At 34.3% G+C, this 19,140-nt stretch overlaps 1 protein-coding gene across 3 annotated transcripts in view; it reads left to right on the forward strand.

The window, feature by feature from the left end:
* LOC145243581 (uncharacterized) overlaps positions 1-18,380 on the forward strand; it is a 465,876-nt gene extending 447,496 nt beyond the window's left edge. Inside the window, exons 16-20 of one of the 3 annotated variants that reach the window (XM_080106561.1) lie at positions 3,280-3,306; positions 10,151-10,236; positions 15,309-15,984; positions 17,197-17,649; positions 18,178-18,380. In XM_080106561.1, coding sequence (XP_079962687.1) covers positions 3,280-3,306; positions 10,151-10,236; positions 15,309-15,984; positions 17,197-17,649; positions 18,178-18,366 — 1,431 coding nt within the window. In that variant the 3' untranslated portion in view covers positions 18,367-18,380. The remainder of the gene's footprint in view (positions 1-3,279; positions 3,307-10,150; positions 10,237-15,308; positions 15,985-17,196; positions 17,650-18,177) is intronic. The other 2 variants (XM_080106562.1, XM_080106563.1) reach the window with 2 other exon arrangements.
* Positions 18,381-19,140: the final 760 nt, after the last annotated feature.

The raw sequence follows: 19,140 nt of genomic DNA on the forward strand, positions 1-19,140 counted from the left end.
CTATCTATCTATCCATTTATCTATTTATCTATCTATTTATCTATTTATCTATCTATCTATCTATTTATCTATCTATCTATCTATTTATCTATCTATTTATCTATTTATCTATCTATTTATCTATCTATCTATTTATCTATCTACCTATCTATTTATCTATTTATCTATCTATTTATCTATCTATTTATCTATCTATCTATTTATCTATCTATATATCTATTTATCTATCTATCTATTTATCTATATATTTATTTATATATCTATTTATCTATCTATTTATCTATCTATTTATCTATCTATTTATTTATATATCTATTTATCTATATATCTATTTATCTATCTATCTAGTGATAAGTGGACAACACCAGTGACCTTGCTAGGCTAAGAATAGAAATATAGTTTTGGTAAAATAACTTTAGATGAAAGTTAATAATGTAAATAGTTAAGTGATATGTTTATAGATTTAGCTGTACTTAGCTATAGACATAAAAATTCAGAAACCCAAATCAATAATTGATAAGTGACATTGATCATGCCGCATTTATATAGGTGACAGGGGGTCACGTTAAAGAGACGAGTCCTTTAATCGACTACGTCGCCGGAACTAACAGGTAAAAAAGATTAGAGCAGAGAGTTTGGGGTTTTTCACCAAGGTGTACGGACGTGCTCCAGAAAGCCGAGAAGCGAGGCTAGACGAAACACATGCAGTCACGTAGCAGACTCCTGTGAAAACACTGAGACATCCGAAATAAATTTATATTTATTAAATATAAAGTCGTTGTCTGTGGTTCACAAAGAAGAAAAGTCAGTTATGTCTCAATCGTCTTATTGTGTCAGTATAGTGGACAGTCATCACAGCGCCCAGCAGCAGAAAGGCAAAGGGCCTCCGGACAGAAAATGTATGAAGCATAATTCTTTTTTTCTTTTTTTTTTTTTACACAGTGGTCACCACTTATCAAGGCCCGGAAGCCACTCAGGGATAAGGGTTATTGCAAGTACATTACGTTATGTGGAGAGTTGATGAAGTGTTTACTTAAGGAGGCGGTTCATTAGGAATTTGTTAACGTTGGACTTGAACACATCCATATATATTCCCCCCTCGCTATGTAACAATTGTATCACAAAAAAAAATTTCTCCCAGCTAAATGGACAAATAACGAAACCACATAACTCACTAAACGTTCTAATTTAATAATATTACTTGCTAGAATAATTATTTTCAGAAAGAAGTTGGAGAAAATTATACTTATTTAGTGTAAAGAATATGCTGCGAGGATAAAATGGAAGAAATCGCTAGTTAAAATCAAGTATCGATTTGTCAGATCCATTGCTATACAGGTCCAACGCGAGAAATCCCACAACTTTATATAATTGATCGTATAAATAAATATGGCAAGTAAACTACACATAAATCTTTATATTTTATTCACAGAATGAATGTGTTAAGCTATTTTAGTGAAATCGCTCAAGACAAGGCTTGATGCCACTTGATATAAGAAGCTAACAAAAATAGAAGATGATTATCGCAAAGACAGGAGATCGACATTGGCCTTACTTTTAAAAAGACTGAGCTTATAGGCATGAGGAATACAGTGAGCAGGAAAATAGTTCCATAAGCCTGCAGCTTTAGAAAAAAGGTTTCTGGAATAGGAAACCGTATTGCAATAAAGTACTATAACAGCGAATTTATGGGAGTCTGATAATAACTGATGAATTCTTTCGGGGAATGAAACACCAACTTCCATGTAATTTAATTGTCATGAACATATTTCAACAAACTATAGGTCTATTGTCGAATGCCGACTATAACTTCCAAATCAAATTTGACCATCGCGGGCCAAGTCCTAAGTTGATCTCCCATCTATTTGCATCATCTCGGTGATGGAGCCGGCCCTTTTGCTTGGTTGATGAAGACAGTTGGATAATGGGAGGCACATAGTTCTATCCTATGTACTAGCTTGGGGCAAAAACAATGTTTTTGGCGTTCAACTATATATATATATATATATATATATATATATATATATATATATATATATATATATATGTATGTGTGTGTGTGTGTGTGTGTGTGTGTGTGGTTAGTCACGTTCAATGCCGCCAAGACTAAACTAGTTTCATTCAATAATTACAAGAAACCCTCTCTACCATCTATAACAATGGCCAACGACTCATTATCTGAGAGTACATCTTTCAAACTCCTTGGCCTAACGTTCACAGGAAACATGAGTTGGAACAATTTCATTGAAGGCATTGCCAGGGCCGCTGCAAGAAAGGTGGGCTCTCTCTACCGTGCTAGACAACTACTAACACCCGAAAGTATCCTGTACCTTTATAAGGCCACCATTCGCCCATGTATGGAGTATTGCTGTCACATTTGGGCTGGTGCATCTGCTACTAGTCTCTCGCTCCTTGACAAGGTTCAAAAGAGAGTCGCAAACCTGATAGGCCCTGAACTGGCATCTAAGTTTCAGACTCTGTCCCATCGACGAAATGTTGCATCCCTCTGCCTGTTCTACAAGTATTTTGGTGGTGAATGCTCTGACGAACTGCAAGCACTTGTGCCCCCACGACGTGAGCACCCTCGACAAACCCGACAGGCTGCTAAATCCCACCCCCACACTGTAGAGATCCCTAGATGTAAAAGATCTTTTTACTCCAGTAGTTTCTTCCCCAGAACCGCTAGACTTTGGAATTCCATTCCAGGTCCCTGCTTCCCCAACAGTACTGACGTGCAGAAGTTCAAGTGTAACGTGAACCGACATCTTGCTGCCCAAATCCCTACATAGTACCCCAGTAGTTGTTGCCCCTGATAGTAGCCCCCTACACTAAAGTGGCAATTTGCCTTGTTTGGGGTGAAAATGTAATAAAAAAAAAAAAATATATATATATATAAACGACATTATTTTTGCACCAACCTAATAGCTGAAACTTAGCTACGCTGTGCTGTCAACATCCAAGAGGTTAACATGTTTGGTTGCAGGTTACTTTAACGTAACATTGGCTTGCATATGACTGACCACTTACTGCATCTCAACATCAAAATCTGTTCGATCAACAGACTTTGAAAAGCTCCTTCTGCCAAGGAGCCTCCGGTGGTTTAGCCACGTCATTATCATTCTCAACTGATCTTACTCACTGGTGCCAGCTTCATAACTGTGATGACGATATGAATACGTTTATACATCTCCATAACTTTGTTGAAAGTAATTGTTTTGTTGTTTTTTTGTTTTGTTTTATTTTGTTTTTTTCTTCTTTTCTTTTATTCTATGTTTCAAGCAGGATCTTCCTGGTTGTTGGCAAGAGGTGAGATTCTATTTATAGAAATGTTTGCTGTGTTTGTCTGTTTGCCTTGTCAGTTGTTTGTTTCCGCCATTTTGTTATCCATAACATCGCTTGCTGTTCATAAACATAAGCAAAAAAGCATAAAAAAACATCAACTAAAAAATGTAACTTGTTTGTTCCGACCAAATGTTTTGTGATTAAGTATTTTTGATCCCCAATGTCAATCAGAATAAATATGTTTTGCCGTTGTCCGTTACATTACATGCGTTACATTACATGCGTTACATTACGTTACATTAGTTACATTAGTATCTTAATTTGACGTGGCATAAGTAGATAACAAAAGTGGTTTTGTGGACGTGTCACAAAAGTAGTTTAGTGGACGTGTCACAAAAGTGGTTTTGTGAACGTGTCACAAAAGTGGTTTTGCGGACGTGTCACAAAAGTGGTTTTGCGGACGTGTCACAAAAGTGGTTTTGTGAACGTGTCACAAAAGTGGTTTTGTAGACGTGTCACAAAAGTGGTTTTGTGGACGTGTCACAGAAGTGGTTTTGTGAACGTGTCACAAAAGTGGTTTAATGGACGTGTCACAGAAGTGGTTTTGTGGACGTGTCACAAAAGTGGTATTGTGAACGTGTCTATGAAAAGACGAAAAAAAAACAGGAAATCGGCAAACATAGACTTAAATTTTGAGTCGCTAAGAAAAAAAATTCAACTTATCTATATATTAAATACGATCGCGAGTGTGTTATTTTCTGCGTCACGCTTACATCCGGGTTGTTTAATTGTTATGTACTCCCATTTAATGTCATAAATAATTTTATCAAGAATTCTTCATAAGTTTTTGTTTCGGTTTCGATTATAGCTGAAGGAACTCAAGTTATATATATATATATATATATATATATATATATATATATATATATATATATATATATGTGTGTGTGTGTGTGTGTGTGTGTGTGTGTGTGTGTGTGTGTGTGTGTGTGTGTATATGTATATATATGTATATATATATATATGTGTGTGTGTATATGTATATATATATATGTATATATATATGTATATATATGCATATATATGTGTATATATATATGTATATATATGTATATATGTATATATATACATGTATATATATACATATACATATATATATATGTATATATATATATATATATATATATATGAATAAAAAATCAATACGAAAAATATACAAATGTTTATATCTTTTCTGTATTTATTTCCTGTGTTGACGCGTAGGAATACAAAACGTCTTTTTAAAAAAAACAAGAATATTTCCTTCAAAAGCACATCATTTTCGACCGATCCTTCGATCTTCCTCAGTGTGAATGATATATATATATATATATATATATATATATATATATATATATATATATATATATATATATATATATATATATATATATATATCATAAGTTTTTACTTCGGTTTTGATTCAAGCCGATGCACCCAAATCATATTGATTTTTTTTTTTTTTTAAATCGCAACTTTATATAAAAATCGATAGAACATTAACTCTATAATAATATATACGAAATTTGCAAGAATTAAAATATCATATTTTAGCCTATTTTAAGACCGGGCTTTGCCGAGCGTTCGTGCTAGCTTAGATAAATACTTTTGCAGTTTTAACAAAAGAGCTACAATAATATCAGAGCGTCTTCATTTGCACTGAATATCTACAGAATGCCACCATCAATAGATTACATATGAAAGAGTCCACTGTGGAAGTTCCACAGGTCCCGCTGTCGATGCCTCCGTTTAGTCTCGAAAGACAAAGGATACCCCCTGTATGGGGCAGCTGCGCGTGTGCTTGTGAGGCAAGGGTTGCGCAATCCCTATCCGCACCTCTCCTGAATCGGCACTGTTTTGATCCAGAGAAGTCCAGGACGACTGGAAACAATATCGAGATAAGCGGAGAACACATACAACACTTGGAAGGCCCAAATGGTTACCCATTTACTACTGACCAGGTTCAACGTTGCTTAACTTCGGTGATCCAGCGGGAACCGGTGTGTTAACGTGATTATGCCCTGATTTGGTTCCGCTAGTTACAATTAAACTATTATTAAATATATAAACGTGAATGGAATTTATCAAGGCGAGGATCAAAGCTCAATGTGTTAAGAATAGCCATGAATAGATTACACTTGCTTTCTTATATTCTTATCTAAACCATTGCACGAAACGTCAATGAATACTTCGATTGTTAGGTGCGCGAAGTCAGTGCCAGATATAGATTCTTGGACAGGCTGGCTCCAGTATCGAGTTTAGCCTGAATTGGCCCCTTTAACAGATTGGATCCAATTGTTGCAATTGAAACTGCATGATTCTCTTGAATATGTTTTAATTGCATGGGCCCCTTAAGCAAGCTGGTTCCAGTATTAGGTTTAGAATGCATGGATCCCTTAAACAGACGGGCCCAATTTTTTTTTATTTTGATTGAATAAACTTCTTAGGAGATTTAAATATATGGACTGCTTTAGCAAACTGGCTCAAATGTCGAGTGGAACCTTTAAGCAAACTATCTTCTCTGGCTTCTGTATCTTATTTTGAATGAATGTAAACAGGCAAATGAAATTGAATTTTAATTTCAAATTGTGTGTGCGTGTGTTTTACTGTTTCGCTGTATCACAGCTCATCAGTATGGCTAGACCAGCACTTTTCCCTAGCCAGGGATTGAAATACACACACACACACATACATATATATATATATATATATATATATATATATATATATATATATATATATATATATATATATATATCATAGTTTGGAAATAAAGTTCTTGTTGTTTTTAACTTTTAGATTCAGATAAGCATATCTCGTTTCAATCAAACGATTGAAATAAGCACCATCAGAATCAACACACTTTTGGCAACGCAAAACAAATGTATTTATGCCAGTAACGTTAAAATCTTGCGTTCTGGTGGCGATGAAGTCGCTGAAGGCGTTTTTGATATCGCTTAGGTTTTTTTTTAAACATGCCTTATGCAGAAAGTTGTCGAGATTCTTGAAAAAGTGGTAGTCGGTAGGTGAGAGGTCTAGAGAGTATGGTGAATGAGACAGAGTTCCGTAACCCAATTCGTTCAATTTCTGCAGCGTCGGTTTAGCAACGTGTGGTTTGGCCTGGTCATGGAGAAGAATTGGGTATTTTCTGTTGAATAATGCTGGATGTTGTTAACGTTTCTTATGCATTTCATCCATTTGTTGACAGTAATTTTCCGCCGTAATGGTTTCGCCTGCATCCGGAAAACTAATGGATGAGACCGGTCGCAAACCGCCAAACAATCAACATAAACTTCTTTAGGCGCAACTCTGGCTTCAGGAAGTGTTGTCGTACTTCGTTGGCGTCTAACCACTGAACTGAGTGTCGCCGGTCCTTGTAAAAAAACAATTTTTCATCGCAAGTCACAACCCGGTGGAGAAACAGGTCATTCTTGTCGTGTAAACGAAGAGAAGATGGCATTTCATAACGCTGTTTCTTTTGTTTGTCACGTTTGTTTTTCTTTCCACTCTCTCTTAAATGCTTGGAAATCATTGTTTATCTTACATCTAATTCAGAAGTAAGTTCTCGAACATTTGTGTGTGAATTGGCTTCGACTAAGGCTCTTAACTGATCCTTGGGAACATCCGATGGCCGACCACTCCGTTCATCATTATTTATTTATTTTTTTATTTTTATTTATTCTATTTATTTATTTATTGTTCTATTGTTGCGTTGTTATCTCTAATAAGGGATTAGAAGAGATGACACATATTACATATTTGTTTTATCATAAAGAGAATCGTGTGTGATCGTCTAGTCAGCCTTAATGTCGTGTGTGATCGTCTAGCTGTTCTTTCTATAAATATGTTCATATGTTTAAGTGTGAATGTGCGATACATGTATTTTTTCAGACATACCTTCTGCTTCTTGGATGTTGGTTCATCTGGAAATCATTTCTCGTCTTGAAGGGGAGAACTGGTACCTGTTTTGGATGAAGATTCAATCACTCCAAGACAAAGAATTGGTTTTATAGTATATTTCACTATCCAGATATCTCGCAGAAGATGGAAAGTGAATTTGGCCTGCGTGGTTTCTTCTTCTAGGTCTTATTTCTACACACGTCAGCGTCACCCTCCCCCCAGTGAAGGGGAGGAGACGTCTGTCAAGCCGTCCGTCGCGTTCTAAGCCCAAACCAAATCTCCACGATTCAGCTAACCCGATCACGTGACTCACACGCAATCTGATCAGCTGATCCTGACTTCCGGTCAACGTGTCTACGATATACTTTACACCTCTCTCTCTCTCTCTCTCTCTCTCTCTCTCTCTCTCTCTCTCTCTCTCTCTCTCTCTCTCTCTTGATCCATAGTCTAACACTATTCCTCGCATTTTATCCGTTCATTTGTTTCTGGTTATTTATTCATTCATTTTTTTTTGTTGTTTATTTATAAGGTATATGTCCATATGGTAAAATTAACAGTTAGTTGAATAGATATATGAGCTTATTTATATGATTTAAATAAAGGTGGTATATTGGTAGTTATATTTTCTCCTCTGCTGCAGTGTCTTAGGTAATTTTCGTGGCAAGGGTTTTTATATCTATATATAAACTTAATTTCGATAGTTGTCATTCATTCATTTGTGTAGTTTATCCTTCCCCAAATATTAGAATATGTATGTATTTGATAGGTTTATATGCTTCCTTTTTAGGGATAGGCTGCTTAGACCATAAATATGCAAACAGGTGCATAATAGTATATATTTACCTATATTTGTGGAATATTCCGTTTTTAGAGTTCTCCAGTTTGGGGTCAATTATGTGGTTGGAAAAAAAACAACCTTGAGAGACTCATAAAAAAGCACACTAATAAAATATTAAGGAAAAATAATCCAACTACGAACACTAATAATAGTGATAATAGAAATACCTGCAACTGCTAAAAACCGACCGAATGCCAACTAAGCAATAATTGCCTCACATCTTCGGTGGTATACCAGGCTAGAATAAGCACGCTAAAAAAAAAAACAGAAATAGAAAAATTCTACATAGGCAGCACTTCAATGAGATTAAAAACAGATTATATGGTCATACACTGTCAATGAATAATAAAGCATACGCTATGGACACTCACTCTTAGTACGCTACTGGAAGTTAATCGAGGCGATCAAAACACCTTTAGTCGAATAGAAAATACTTGGGAAAGCTAAAACATGAAGTTCATTAACTTCACCCTGTTACCTATGTTCAGCGGAGAAATATGAAATTATTAGTTTTAAGGGCCGTGAAAAATTATTAAATGTAAAAGTAGAATCGGCTACAAAATGCAAACACTTTGGTGGTTATGCTTTAAATAACTTGTAAAAAAAGCGAATACCGATTCCCCCATAGTAGTAACGGTACAATTCATAACCTCTTCAGTCCCAATATCTTAACTAATTAACTAAACTAAACTACTTAACTAATAAATAAACTTAACTAATTAAGTAATAAATGAACTTACTGAACTTGATGAACTTAACTAATTAACTAATAAATGAATTTCATTAATTAACTAATACATGAATTTAACTAATTAACTAAAAAACTTCACTAATTAACTAATAAATGAACAACGAACTTAACTAATTAACTTAATTAATGAACTTAATGACTTAATTAATTAACAAATAAATTAATTTGACTAATTAACTAATAAATGAACTTAACTAATTAACTAATAAATTAATTTTACTAATTAACTAATAAATGAACTTAACTAATTAACTAATAAATGAACTTAACTAATTAACTTATAAATGAACTTAGCTAATTAACTAATAAATTAACTTAATGAGCTAAATGAAATTAACTAATTACCTAATACATGACCTTAAATAATAAACTAATCAATGAATTCAATGAACTTAATGTACTTAACTAATTAACTAATAAATGAATTAACTAATTAACTAATGCATGAATTTAACTAATTTACTGATAAATTAACTTTACTAATTAAATAATAAATGAACTTAATGAACTTAATGAACTTTACTAATTAACTAATACATCAATTTAACTAATTAACTAATAAATGAACTTAACTAATTAACTAATAAATGAACTTAACTAATTAACTAATAAATGAACTTAATGAACTTTACTAATTAACTAATACATGAATTAAACTAATTAATTAAATAATGAACTTAACTAATTAACTAATAAATGAACTTAACTAATTAACTAATAAATGAACTTAATGAACTTTACTAATTAACTAATACATGAATTTAACTAATTAACTAATAAATGAACTTAATGAACTTAATGAACTTTACTAATTAACTGATACATGAATTTAACCAATTAACGTATAAATGAACTTAACTAATTAACTAATAAATGAATTTAACTAATTAACTAATAAATTAACTTAACTAATTTACTAATAAATGAACTTAACTAATTAACTAATAAATGAACAGGAATAATGAACAGGTCATGTTATTCGTCACGTACCCTGATGACCTTATTCTGTGTGTGTGTATGTGTGTGTGTGTGTGTGTGTGTACTAACGCACATAGCTTGCCTTGTGTCTGTGTGTTCGAACTCGACACAAAGCGCATTTTAACAATTCACTATGTATTCACCTTTCTTTTTCTTTTCCCTTTTTTTTTTTTTTTTGAAGCAGCTGGTCTTCAAAAAGTATATTCGGCTTTTTTAAAGCGTAGAATATTATAGCCTTACACGTATACAGAATATCATATAGATTAAATATATTTCCCATTCCGTGGAATTTCCACGGGTCCTGCTAGTATTTAATAATTTATATTACAAATATTAATTTGTATTTATGTATTTTGTTGCAGCTTTCAATAATCGTTCAAAATGCAACACATGACTTGCATCGTTATATGGAGTCAAGAGATACAGAAGTTCAATCACAGATCAGACGGTAGGTAATTTATGTGTGCGTGTATAGGTATATGCTTGTATGTGTATGTGTTTGTGTGTGTATGTGTTTGTGTATGTATGTGTATAGATATGTGTTTGTGTATGTATATGTTTGTGTATGTATGTGTATAGGTATGTGTTTGTGTATGTATGTGTTTGTGTATAGGTATGTGTATAGGTTTGTGTTTGTGTATGTATGTGTATAGGTATGTGTTTGTGTATAAGTATGTGTTTGTGTATGTATGTGTATAGGTATGTGTTTGTGTATAGGTATGTGTATAGGTATGTGTTTGTGTATGTATGTGTTTGTGTATAGGTATGTGTTTGTGTATGTATGTGTATAGGTATGTGTTTGTGTATGGATATGTGTATAGGTATGTGTTTGTGTATGTATGTGTTTGTGTATGTATGTGTATAGGTATGTGTTTGTGTATGTATGTGTATAGGTATGTGTTTGTGTATAGGTATGTGTATAGGTATGTGTTTGTCTATGTATGTGTATAGGTATGTGTTTGTGTATGTATGTGCATAGGTATGTGTTTGTGTATGTATGTGTATAGGTATGTGTTTATATATGTATGTGCAAGGTATGTGTTTGTGTATGCATGTATGTGTACATGTATATGTTTGTGCGTATGGGTAGGTGCTTTTGAATGTGTTTGTGGTTCTCTCACGTGTTTTATTTTACTTCAGTCGAAGTTCTCCGAAATCAAGGGGCCCACTACCTGGGTCTAACACTTGAAGTCTATATGAGATCCATAGATATTCGAATGTTCCATTAAAGTTCTTTATCTCTCAAGCACTGAGTTAGTAAAGAAGTTGAGGACATAATTTTCCTCTCCCCAATTAACCATTTTCATATGTTGTAGTATATCTTTCATTTTGGTCTCTTGGATTCCAGGACAAGAATTTATCTAGTCTGGTGGAGTATCCAGATTCGTGCTATTACTTGAATCACTTGGAGAAGGTGCACCATTCCTCGTAAAAGCTAATGTAGGTTAGCCATAGAAAGGAGATCTTATTTGGGCAGCGAATATTATGTGATTTGAATATTTGGTCAGGGTTTACTTCTATGGAAAAGTATCCTCATGCCAAATTATCCTGACGAACTCCTGTACAGAGAGACCTTAAACACTCGAGGATAGTGACTAGTAGTCACCTGATTATGTATATGTGTGTAAGTTTGTGTATGTGCGTATGTGTTTGTATATGTATGTGTGCGTTTGTATATGTGTGTATGTGTTGTAAATGTATGTATATGTTTGTAAATGTGTGTATGTATTTGTATATATGTGTATGCGTTTGTATATATGTGTATGCGTTTGTATATGTGTATATGTTTGAATATGTGTGTATGTGTTTATGTATGTGTGTATGTGTTTGTATATCTATGTATGTGTTGGTATATATGTGTATGCGTTTGCATGTATGTATATGTTTGTATATGTGTGTATGTCTTTGTATATGTATGCATGCGTTTGTGCATGTGCGTACACGTTTGTGTATGTGTGTATGCGTTTATGTATATGTGCATGTGTTTATGTATGTGCATCTATTTGTATGTGTGTATGTGCATATGTGTATGTGTATATGCGTATGTGGTAATGTGTTTATGTGTGCATGTCATTGTATATGTGTATGTGCGTGTATGTGTGTCCAATAGGAAGAGAGGGACTTTTTCATTCTGATTTTTGTCAAAAAAGTTTCGCTAGATTTTCACAATGTTTGCATGAAGTTACACGAACACAGAAAATGGATTTTTTATGGAGAATCAAGTTTGTCACACCAGGGACTTAAACAATTAAAAGAATCGTTTTTAGCATCGAAAAATCGGCTCAAGTTTTTTCGATAACAATGTCGATATCCAAAAAGTTCCAATTTTTTCAATTCCAAATTCCGATTCACATCAATCGTCCCAACACACACACAGAACACACAACACACGCAACACACACACACAACACACACACAATACACAACACACAACACACACACAATACACAACACACACAACAAACACACAACACACCACAAACAACACACACACAACACACAACACACACAACACACAACAAACAACACACACAACACACACAACACACACAACACACACACAACACACGACAAACAACACACACAACACACACACAACACACGACAAACAACACACACAACACACACACAACACACACAACACACGCAACACACACACAACAAACACAACAAATACAACACAACACACAACACACACAACAAACAAACACAACACACACAACACACACACAACACACAACACACACACAACACACAACACACACACAACACACACCACACACAACACACACACACAACATACGACACACATGACACACACTCACACACAAACACACCCACAAACATATATATGTGTAGGGGGTTGTGCGTGTTGTGTGTGTGTTGTGTGTGTTGGGACTATTGATCTGAATCGGAATTTGGAATTGAAAAAATTGGAACTTTTTGGAACGATTTGGAATATATATATATATGTATATATATATGTATATATATATATATATGTATATATATATATATATGTGTATATATATATATGTATATATATATATATATGTATATATATACATATATATATATATATATATATATATGTATATATATATGTATATATATATATATATGTATATATATATATATATATATGTATATATATATATGTATATATATATATATGTATATATATATATATATATATATATAGTAATTTATAAAATGTATATGGTGATTAAGCTACACTAAATATTCCGCGTTTCATCCACTCTAGGACTCTTCAGGCTTATGCGCGAATTCTGTGGTTGTTTATTGTTTTTATTTGCTCCTCTTCTATAAAAAAAAACACTAACCTAGTTTTAAAACAGATCAAGAAACTAAATAGAGCACACACAAAGGAACAGGTCAACCAGAGGCCAAATAGGCCTTTGTCCGATAAATGCATGCTCATTGGCTGATAGGAAGGGCGCGGTGGATACTAGAAAGCTGATTGGCTAACTAAAATCTCAATAGAAGAGGAGCAAATAAAAACGATAAACAACCGCAGAATTCGTGCATAAGCCTGAAGAGTCCTATAGTGGATGAAACGCGGAATATTCAGTGTAGCTTAATCGCCATATATATTTTATAAATTACTAACTAGCTCTACCTACGAATTGAGCACTTTTGAAGTAAATACTTAAAGTTTATGCATAAATCTATACTTTCGTATATTAATTTTATGGGAGTAAATTAAGTGGTTATATATATTTATATATATATATATATATATATATATATATATATATATATATATATATATATATATATATATATTAGCAGATGTACTTCACGTTGCCTGGTATTAAATGTAATGTTCAATCCCGTTAAAAAAATGAAGTAAAAAACTGAAAGAAACTTAGATATGTGCACACGAGTTTTATGAGCGGGGGTAACAGTTGGGTAATTAAAAATATACTTGAGTTGAGATCGAAACAAAAATCTAAAGATAGTGAGTAAAGTATGATAACCATTAGGCCAGCTTCTCACGATCCCTCAATAAATGTTCTCAAACCCACTTATTCTTAACATAAAAATCTGTCATAAGGAAGCTGAACCATTCATCATGCACAGTTGCAAAACCGCTAGCAAACAGATAAAAATCCGACGACCTCCCCCCCCCCAAAAAAACACTGTTTCTGGGATTTAAAAACAAGACAGTATATTAAATCATGGCTCCCCAACAGTGCTGATCAAACACCACCTCCCTTAATCACAAGAACAAAAACATTTTACAGATATTAGATCTAGTTTCCTACTCTTGATTAATTTGACTAGCCTATTCATGTTATACAAAATGTCTTCCTTTTATATATATATATATATATATATATATATATATATATATATATATATATATATATATATATAACATGAGTTGGAACAATTACATTGAAAACATTGCCAGGGCTGCTGCGAAGAAGGTAGGCTCTCACTACCGTGCTAGAAAACTACTGACACCTGAAAGTATCCTGTACCTCTATAAGGCCACCATTTGCCCATGTATGGAGTATTCCTGTCACATTTGGGCTGGTGCATCTGCTGCTAGTCTCTCGCTACTAGACAAGATTTAAAAGAGAGTCGCCAATCTGATAGACCCTGAACTGGTATCTAAGCTTTAGCCTCTGTCCCATCGACGAAACATTGCATCCCTCTGCCTGTTCTACAAGTATTTTAATGGTGAATGCTCTGCAGACACTTGTGCCCCCACGACATAGACACCCTTGACAAACCCAACAGGCAGTTAAATCCCCCCCCACGCAGTAGAGATCTTTCTCCTCCAGTAGTTTCTTCTGATAGAAGTAGACTCTGGAATTCCATTCCAGGTCCCTGCTTCCTCAACTGTACTGACATGCAGAAGTTCAAGTGTAACGTGAACCAACATCTTGCTGCCCAAATCCCAACATAGTGCCCCAGTAGTTGCTGCCCCTGATATTAGCCCCCTACACCAAAGTGGCAATGTGCCTTGTTTGGGGTGAAAATGTAATAAAAATATATATATATATATATATATATATATATATATATATATATATATATATATATATATTGTTTTAACAAAATCAAGACATCAAGGAATGGATTGATAGCAACAAATAGTGTATTTCATCATTCGTTATAATTGTTTCAAGACCGTTCGGACAAATTCAAACCCTATATTGTTCGAAAATTTTCACAAGAACAGCCTTTCATCAGACGTTTTGAAAAAACATTTTACAATGAACAATATGGAATCCATTTCCCTTTTAAAGAAAATTATGAGAAAAAATTTTACCTACATCTCTTCCTTCCAAAGTTTTTTTAAAGATTATATATATATATATATATATATATATATATATATATATATATATATATATATATATATATATATATTGCGCAACGGCTCGTTGAGGATAAAGTGCCAATCAGTTAGGGACGTCTAGTATTTTTATATGCTCACCGAGTTTTCTTATTTCATTATTTTATGTGTCTTTTCTTTCAAAACAGGAGTCTTTCGAGTACACATTTGGAACTCAGCAAAGAACTGGAAAATATTTTGGGTGCAGAGACCGCCGCCACCCTGCTGCTGCCAGTTCCGGACGGAGGCATTACCCGGAGCCGCACAAGCGAAGCTCTTCAAACCCTGGCCATCACGGGAACCTCGACTGAACACCTAAACGCAAACGCTGGCGGCCATGTGTCGCGTTCACCTTCACCATGCCTATTCACCCCTCGTTTCACCGCCCTCTCAAGAGACAAATCCCCGTCCCGGTCGCCAACACGCCGCCAACCCACCACCTCAAAGACACTCATCAAAAGTATTTCCGTGGACACGCCAGAAGCCATTTATACTGTGTCGACGTCCAAGAGGGACCTCTCTCCTGCAAGACCGCCTCCGTCCCATACGACTTCGGCTGTGTCACTAAACGTGACATCATCGTCCACATCTACTCTACCCCGCATGTCCGCACACAAAGGTACGTCGGTGCCGACGGGGACATTGAAGAAATCGCCCAGTCTTCCTGCACCGACACGAACAGAAAGCATAGAATCCGTCACCCCCTTGGCAGCTCGCCGGCAATTTTTCGAAAGGTCAACCACTGGGGGGTATGGACTATCCTGGCCCCGGGCACCAAAAATCGGACACACCAGACAGTCGAGCATGCCTGAGAATATGGACATAGTAAGTAGTTTATATATATATATATATATAAAATAAAACCGTCATTGGATAATTTACCTTTCACCAGACTATCCATTCACGTGTAATCACCTTTTTCTTCACAATATTCCCTCTGCTTCACTTTTTGTTATCAAGTAAGATCTTTGACTTACTTGCAGTTTCATCAAATACTTTTGTATGCAAAATCCGATCCCGGATTTTGTTAATTCCTACCCTCTGATGAGAAGGAAAGTATTCCTTCGAAACTCCGCGGATTAAGGACTATCCACTTATCAAGTGTTTCCTTTTCAGATTAAATATGTTTTTAACTCTTTTTCAAAGTGCTTTTTAACATGCTTTATTAACTGTTTGGTTTTATAAATATATATATATATATATATATATATATATAGATATATATATATATATATAGATATATAGATATATATATATAGATATATATATATATATATATAGATAGATATATAGATATATAGATACTTGCTTGTAATATACTGAATTTTACTGGGTTCGTATAATTCAGTAAATTTTCATATACCAATGAATTTTAAGCCAAAGACAGTTACAATTGTTTCAATACCGGTTGGACAATTTCAAGCATTATGGCGTCTGAAAATTTTCACATAACCAGCATTTCTTCAGACTTCTGTAATAAAAAACACTATTTTTAAAAGAGGGGAGATATAAAAGGAGAAATATTTGGAATCAGTTCTCCCCTTGCTGTTATTTCAGATCATTTGAAAGCATATCAGCAAGTTTTAGTCTCCCCTCCATGCTGATGAGGAGACTTTGTTTTATAAAATCAAATGATAAAATTATTGTTCAAGACGTATTGTCTATCTCAATAAAAACATCGTCTCCGATACGATCGTACAATTTATTGATTTTGTTTGTTCTTTCTTTTCAAACCAATTTTTAATTATAAATTATGAATCATTTTACTCGATATTAAAATAGCTCTAGGATTATATATCTACATTACAACGAGCACTGTTTTTCTTTTAATTGTATTAATGCATTTATTAATACATTAAAATAAACTCTGCTCTTTAGACTGTTGTTCTAATTCCCTTAATATATACATATATAATTCTAAAACGCTTCGTAATACTTATTCTCTCTAAGCCACTCTCTCTCTCTCTCTCTCTCTCTCTCTCTCTCTCTCTCTCTCTCTCTCTCTCTCTCATTGTTTCTTTTTTATTTTCTTTGTAGGTCAAAGAAACAGGCAGCATAGCCGAATTAAAATCAGCCGTATCATTCGACGCACAATTCAAAACTACCGACACCAAAGGCTCAACAGCAAAAGATAAAAGGCGGCTTTTCAAAAAGTCGAGCAGCGTCGACAGTCCGGCAGCGATCGGTACCCTGGCTAAGGCGAGTGTTCAGTCGCAACCGGCAGCCCCACCCATGATGCGACCCTCCGACATATTCAAAGCTGTCAAACAGAAGTTACGGCCGACATTCAAGAAGACTCGATCATTTGAATCCAACCAGACGAGAACGGGCGACGACTCTGCGTCTATATCAGAGGGTGGAAGTATCGACAGTCCAATATGGCCTGAGACGCCTGAATCGACGCAGGACTATGTCCCTTCAGCATTCCAGCCAGTGGCGATACCGAAACTAGAACGAGAACCAGACAGAGGACACAGGCACAGATCATCAGTAAGTTTTAGATTTTTTTTATTATTATTAAGTAAATTTCCGATCTACACAATGGTGCCTAAGAAAAAGGAAAAGGCCAAGATTAAGACTAAAAGTTATTAGAAAAACAATTTCGAAAGCCCAGTCGTATGTGGTCTTGTTAAGCCAGAGACAAAACAAATGGTTGGAGTAAAACTTGGTACGGATGATATCTCGATAAAAGCACCGGTCCCGGTCCCCATTACTGGGTGTCAAGAAGAGTATTTCTTCCAAAGAAAATCGGTTAAAGTTTCAGTTTTATTTCTTTGTTTCATTTTACTTCAGTCTAAGTGTTACCCCCCCACACACACACACTAACACTTGATCTCTGCATAAGATACATAAATATTCGAATATTTCATTAAAGGTCTCCTTTACATCTCAAACACTGAGTTAATAAAGAAATTGATAATATTATTTCCCTGTCTCCCAAGTAATTATTTGGGAACTTTCACATATTTAAAACAGAGTTTAACTCTTTTTTTTTTTTTTTTTTTTTTTTTTTTGTAGCACACAGAAGAACAGTCCGACACGGTCGGTCAGCCGACGACGAGTAACAAGAGAAAAGCCTTCAAAAAATTCCGGTCAAAATCCGCCGACACACGACTAGCAAGCGAAGACCGGATCCGATCAATGGCAATCGACACTGATACCGTGACACCAGTCAAACTTTGGGAATTTAACGAAACGCCAGTTTGAACCGAGTACAAAAATGGAGAACACAAAAATAAGAAATGAAAGCATCACAAAAAAAATCAAATCAATATTCCACACGGACTTTCTTTTTTTTTTTTTTTTTTTTTTTTTTTTTTTTTTTTTTTTAGAACGGTCCGTGCTTTTTGTGTGTGGGGGGGGGAGTGGAGACACCGGATGTAAACTTTATTTTCGACGTCACAAAGGGCAGCATCGTTATTTTTTTTATCCAAGAACAACTCACTAGCTTATCAAAATTACTAACACGACGTGTTAGCAATCCTATGACCAAGACCAAAATAAAAACAAGATGGCTGACTTAAAAATTAAAATGCTTTCGATTTTAACTCTAAATAATCAATCTTGTATGTTATTATTTATATATTTATTTATTTGGACGATTAAAGAATACAAGATTAAATATTTATATTTAAAGTCAAATGCATTGGTAAATAATCGACCGTAGTTGACGGCGACCCGAAGGCTCCATTTTTATTGACTATTAAAATGAGATACACTTGATCGTCACATTATAATGCTAAGTAATTAGCTAGGAAGCAAAAGGTGTCATTTTTAAGTCTTTCTTGAGTCTTTGAGGATTGAACTCCGGTCTCTGGACCATGATCGAACACTTTAACCATTAATACTAAATGAAATGATATTGGGTTAGGTTAGTAGTATTGTGTTGTTATAATATTAATTAAATAAGATTTAAATATAATTAACTAAAGCATATATATTTTATTAAATAAGTATTTTTGTTTTTATTTTCTCTTAGTT

The sequence above is a fragment of the Euprymna scolopes genome, chromosome 22, assembly GCF_053919585.1.
Source record: "Euprymna scolopes isolate OS-2025 chromosome 22, ASM5391958v1, whole genome shotgun sequence".
Taxonomy (NCBI): Eukaryota; Metazoa; Mollusca; class Cephalopoda; order Sepiida; family Sepiolidae; genus Euprymna; species Euprymna scolopes.